At 42.4% G+C, this 6458-nt stretch overlaps 1 protein-coding gene across 1 annotated transcript in view; it reads left to right on the forward strand.

The window, feature by feature from the left end:
• Positions 1-6235, forward strand: part of LOC311147624 (cadherin-12-like) — a gene marked incomplete at both ends in the record, with an annotated part of 105731 nt that extends 99496 nt beyond the window's left edge. Inside the window, 1 exon segment of the mRNA XM_084184358.1 lies at positions 5697-6235. Within this exon segment, the coding sequence (XP_084040484.1) occupies positions 5697-6235 (539 nt within the window).
• Positions 6236-6458: the final 223 nt, after the last annotated feature.

Consider the following 6458-nt stretch of genomic DNA (forward strand, 5'->3'; position numbering starts at 1 on the left):
GGGGGGGGTGAATAGTTATGCACGCTCAAGTGTTCTGTTTTTTTGTCTTATTTCTTGTTTGTTTCACAATAAAAAATATTTTGCATCTTCAAAATTGTAGGCATGTTGTGTAAATCAAATGATACAAACCCCCAAAAAATCAATTCCAGGTTGTAAGGCAAAAAAATAGGAAAAATGCCAAGGGGGGTGAATACTTTCGCAAGCCACTGTAGTCCTGTATTGATGCTTTGCCTGTTTGATGGCTTGTCGGAGGTCGTAGCGGGATTTCTTATTAGTGTCTGGATAGGTGTCCTGCTCCTTGGAAGCGGCAGCTTTAGCCTTTAGCTCAGTGCAGATGTTGCCTGTTATCCATGACTTCTGGTTGGGGTAAGTACGGTGACAGTGGGAATGACGTCGTTGATTCACTTATTAATTAAGCCGGTGACTGATGTGGTTAACGCCTCAATGCCATCGGATGAATCCCGGAACATATTCCAGTCTGTGCAAGTGAAACAGTCCTGTAGCTTAGCATCCACTTAGTCAGACCACTTCCGTATTAGGCATGTCACTGGTACTGTACATCCTGTTTGAGTTTTTGCTTGTAAGCAGTAGGATAGATTTATGGTCAGATTTGCCAAATGGAGGACAAGGGAGAGCTTTTTATGTGTTTCTGTGTGTGGAGTAAATGTTATCTAGAGTTTTTTTCACCTCTAGTTGCATAGGTGACATGCTGGTGGAAATTAGGTCAGACGGATTTCAGTTTCACTGCATTAAAATCACTGGCCACTAGGAGTGCTGCCTCTGAATGAGCATTTTCTTGTTTGCTTATGGTCCTATACAGCTCATTGAGTGCGGTTTTAGTGCCAGCATCGGTTTGTGATGGTAAATAGAAAGCTGCAAAAAATGTAGATGAAAACTCTACAGCTTATCTTGAGGTATTCTAACTCAGGCGAGGAGAACCTCAAGACTTCCTTAATATTAGAGATCACACAGAAACTGTTGTTAACACCTCCTGCCTTTAGCTTACCTGAAGCTGCTGTTCTGTGCTGCCGATGAATAGAAAAAACAACTAGATGTACATTGAGTGTATAAAACATTACGAACACCTTCCTAATATTGAGTTACAACCCCCCCCCCCCCCTTTCAGAACAGCCTCAACTCATCAGGGCATGGACTCTACAAGGTGTCAAAGCGTTCCACAGGGATGCTGGCCCATGTTGACTACAATGCTTCCCACAGTTGTGTCAAGTTGGCTGGATGTCCTTTGGGTGGTGGACCATTCTTGATACACACATAAACTGTTGAGCGTGAAAAACCGAGCAGCATTGCAGTTCTTGACACAAACCGGTGCGCTTGGCACTTACTGCTTTACCGCGTTCAAAGGCACTTAAATATTTTGTTTTGCCCATTCACCATCTGAATGGCACACATACACAATCCATGTCTCAATTAAAAATCCTTCTTTAACCTGTCTCCTCCCCTTCATCTACACTGATTGAAGTGGATTTAACAAGTGACATCAATAAGGGATCATAGCTTTCACCTGGTTAGTCTCTCATGGAAAGAGCAGGTGTTCTTTATGTTTAATACACTGAGTGTATATATGTCTTTGTTCATCCACGACTCCGAGAAACATAGGATATTACAGTTCGTCAGGTTCCGTTGATAGTGTAGTCTCAAACAGAGCTCGTCCAGTTTGTTCTCCAGTGATTGTACATTCGCCAATAGAACGGAGGGTAGGGGCAGTTTATCTAATCACCGACATAAGTTTGTCAGGGTGCCCGCACATCAGCCTCTCTTGCGCCGTCTCTTTCTCTTCGGAGTCTCAGGGATTAGGGCCTGGTCTAGGGTGACCAGCATTTCTTGCATCGCCAATTCGTTGAAGTAGAAATCTTCATCCAAATCGAGGTTAGTGATCACTGATGTCCAGAAGCTCTTTTCGGTCATAGGAAACGTTGGCAGAAACATTATGTATCAAAAAAAGATAAGCTCAGCGCAAAAAAACAGCAGAATTGGTCAGGAGCCCGTAAAATGGCAGCTATCCATTCCAGTGCCATTCTTTCTAGGATACTTACTTTACTTAATCTGCTTAACCCTTAGCCTACAATTTTTGTGGCCCAATGGAAATCGAATTAACAGAATAACAAAAATCCCCATCAAAATCTGTCAGTTTAAACCAGATATATCTGTTTTTTTGTATGAGCTCAATCCACCGCATCTGCCGATATTGCCCTTCCGTATCTGCGGTGAAAGGTGGCCTAACTAGAGCGGTGTTCGTCAGACCATGAGACATCCCGAAAATATCGGTCTTCTCACGAAAACGTCTGTAGCGTCCGAACGTTTTGGCCTACAAACTATGACCAATCTGTTGAAAGATGTGACTCTCACGAACACGTTGGTGTTCTCGATTTTGCTCTAGGACGCCCACAAGCCTCACAAGACTCGTCTGAAGGTCCCTGGTACAAGTTTATAAAAATGAATTGAAGTATATATGGAGATAGTTTAGTTCCTAAAATAAGGGGATAAATACAGTACATGTAAATTTGTTTTAATAATAACAGTTTCCTGATCTTTCTTATATCTCTCAGATATAGGACAGACACTTCAGAACAAACTAACTTGCTCTCACATCTTGCATATTGAATGTAAATGCCCAGGATAATTCTGTATTAAATGTGTTACTTGGACCACACCATGGCCTCAAGTCTCCTCTTTCTCCTGCCAAGTAAATTTATCAGAAATTACGGGTCAACAAAGATGTGGGTTTAGAGATTTGTCAGAGTCTTGATTTTATTAGTCTTTTTAAAATTAGTTGAGCAAACACTGAGGAGTTATTTTTCATGTTGAGTGAGTAAGAAGTTGTTAGTTAGAAGAAGGCCCTCTTCACCCACTGTGGTCTCTGTGAAGGTAGAGTTAGTGTTGAAAGGGTTGACCACGTGGTGAGAACTGTTATCAGAGCTCAGAGTCAACATGTCCTGAGGCTTTGGCTGGTACAGCTGTTATTCCAACAAGTCATGCTGTCTCTGAGAAAATGCTAGAGTGTATCACAACTTAAAGGAATACACTTTTTTGGGGGGAAAGACAGTTATTTTCTATGGTGGATTTGTCAAGCTGACCCAGGTGTTCCTTCCTGTGTGGAAATGATGGGAAAATCAAACTGTCTGTTGAACTGGCCGCATGAGGGCCTGCCTGGCATCAGCACAGCTCCCCTTCACAAATAGACCACACGCAGCTACCACCCTAGAAAGTTATGTCCAAATACTAATGACTGTGCTTGAAATACAGACCTTGACCACAGGGGGATGCTGACGCACTGTTTGAGTTATATCAAAGAAGAGAAGGGCAGTCAATATTCCAGCACTCATGCTTTCTATTGTTTTTTCCCCCTTTTCAACCTATCTATTTCTTCATTTCAATTGAATATTTTCTCTACATGTGTTGAACCATGCATTGCTTTCCCTTGTGAATAGTCAAATTGAAGACCCATATAGGAAATGTTTATTGTAATTTACCACAGGGAGGAGGAAAAAATTGTGGAATAATCTTTCGTCCCCCTTGCTTTACAAAATGAGTGTGAGAGATGTAAGTTTGATATGGGCAGCCCCAGGCAGAGATTCCCTTGGGTTTAATGCTGAATAGGGTATCTGGAAGGAAAGGGAAATTAATTGCCAGTTGCTACTGTGAAGGTACATTCTTGGAAAGATCAGTACATTTTGCTTGACTACGATGCAGTGTCAGTAGGCTATGTAATATTTGTTGTCTTGTCAGTACTCAGTACATAACATACAGTATGTTGCTAAGGAACAACATGTGTGGGAGATTTGGTCACTTCATCATTGGCAAGTCAAGTGAACGCTGTACCAGGAAACAATACCATGACCTGTCTCATAACATGCATTCCAGGGAAATGTATACCATCTCAAGCTACCAACAAAAACATAAACAATTGATCAAATGCATTCTATGACATTTCCCCATGCAAGTAGCACTTTATACAGTGAGGGAAAAAAGTATTTGATCCCCTGCTGATTTTGTACGTTTGCCCACTGACAAAGAAATTATCAGTCTATAATTTGAATGGTAGGTTTATTTGAACAGTGAGAGACAGAATAACACCAAAAAAATCCAGAAAAACGCATGTCAAAAATGTTATAAATTGATTTGCATTTTAATGAGGGAAATAAGTATTTGACCCCTCTGTAAAACATGACTTAGTACTTTGTGGCAAACCCTTGTTGGCAATCCCAGAGGTCAGACGTTTCTTGTAGTTGGCCAACAGGTTTGCACACATCTCAGGAGGGATTTTGTCCCACTCCTCTTTGCAGATGTTCTCCAAGTCATTAAGGTTTCGAGGCTGACGTTTGGCAACTCGAACCTTCAGCTCCCTCCACAGATTTTTTATGGGATTAAGGTCTGGAGACTGGCTAGGCCACTCCAGGACCTTAATGTGCTTCTTCTTGAGCCACTCCTTTGTTGCCTTGGCCGTGTGTTTTGGGTCATTGTCATGCTGGAATGCCCATCCACAAACCCATTTTCAATGCCCTGGCTGAGGGAAGGAGGACAACTTCCCTTTGATGCGGTGAAGTTGTCCTGTCCCCTTAGCAGAAAAACCCCCCCAAAACATAATGTTTCCACCTCCATGTTTGACGGTGGGGATGGTGTTCTTGGGGTCATAGGCAGCATTCCTCCTCCTCCAAACACGGCGAGTTGAGTTGATGCCAAAGAGCTCGATTTTAGTCTCATCTGACCACAACACTTTCACCCAGTTCTCCTCTGAATCATTCAGATGTTCATTGGCAAACTTCAGACGGGCATGTATATGTGCTTTCTTGAGCAGGGGGACCTTGCGGGCGCTGGAGGATTTCAGTCCTTCACGGCGTAGTGTGTTACCAATTGTTTTCTTGGTGACTATGGTCCCAGCTGCCTTGAGATCATTGACAAGATCCTCCCATGTAGTTCTGGGCTGATTCCTCACCGTTCTCATGATCATTGCAACTCCACGAGGTGAGATCTTGCATGGAGCCCCAGGCCGAGGGAGATTGACAGTTCTTTTGTGTTCCTTCCATTTGCGAATAATCGCACCAACTGTTGTCACCTTCTCACCAAGCTGCTTGGCGATGGTCTGTAGCCCATTCCAGCCTTGTGTAGGTCTACAATCTTGTCCCTGACATCCTTGAAGAGCTCTTTGGTCTTGGCCATGGTGGAGAATTTGGAATCTGATTGATTGATTGCTTCTGTGGACAGGTGTCTTTTATACAGGTAACAAGCTGAGATTAGGAGCACTCCCTTTAAGAGTGTGCTCCTAATCTCAGCTCGTTACCTGTATATAAGACACCTGGGAGCCAGAAATCTTTCTGATTGAGAGGGGGTCAAATACTTATTTCCCTCATTAAAATGCAAATCAATTTATAACATTTTATAACGTTTTTCTGGATTTTTTTGTTGTTATTCTGTCTCTCACTGTTCAAATAAACCTACCATTCAAATTATAGACTGATCATTTCTTTGTCAGTGGGCAAACGTACAAAATCAGCAGGGGATCAAATACTTTTTTCCCTCACTGTATTATGTCATAGCCTACTTTTCATAAACTATGCTGTATTAGCAATATTATAACCAACACCATATACCACCATATAGGCTACCAATACCATTCCGATTGATTCATAATTTTCATAAACCACTAATGTTTTAATCTCTCTGTGATCTCTCTCCAGTGATTGTGGTCCTCTACGTGGGTCTGAGACGACAGAAGGAGAAGGAGACCCTGATGACGTCCAAGGAGGACATCCGTGACAATGTGATCCACTACGACGACGAGGGCGGGGGCGAAGAGGACACCCACGCTTTCGACATGGGAACCCTCTGCAACCCCAAAGTCATCAAGGAGAAACTCCTGAAAGAGAACCGGGACCTTTTCCGACGGGATGTCAAACCCGAGCCCAAAACCGGCAAAAACCGACCACCTGTTTCCCATGACAGTGCAGATATCTGTGACTTCATCAATCAGCGACTGAAAGAAAATGATGTGGACAACTCAGCCCCACCCTATGACTCTTTAGCTACCTATGCCTATGAAGGGGAGGGCTCTGTAGCTGAGTCACTCAGCTCCATCGAGTCTCTGGTTGTAGATACCGATGAGGACTATGATTACCTTAACGATTGGGGTCCTCGTTTTAAGACTCTGGCAGGAATATTTGGAGAGCAGTCGGACACTCAGTCAGACACAACGTCAACAACAGAAAACAGACATTGATTATGTTATTCATAGAATCCAAAAGTGGACATAAAATTGCATTATTTTAGTTTTCTTAGCAAAACTTTTTTTTGGTATTTTTTAGGGTTTTCTATTTTAGCAAATTAATTTGTTTGTTTGTCAGTTTTTTTGGTGTTTTTTTCTTATCCTCAATCACAAGGTGTATAAAAGGAGGATAGATAGCTAGATGAAAAAGACAGCCTTCCAATTACTTTTATATTGA

Source organism: Coregonus lavaretus (genome assembly GCF_964263955.1).
Source record: "Coregonus lavaretus genome assembly, chromosome: 2".
Classification (NCBI taxonomy): domain Eukaryota; kingdom Metazoa; phylum Chordata; class Actinopteri; order Salmoniformes; family Salmonidae; genus Coregonus; species Coregonus lavaretus.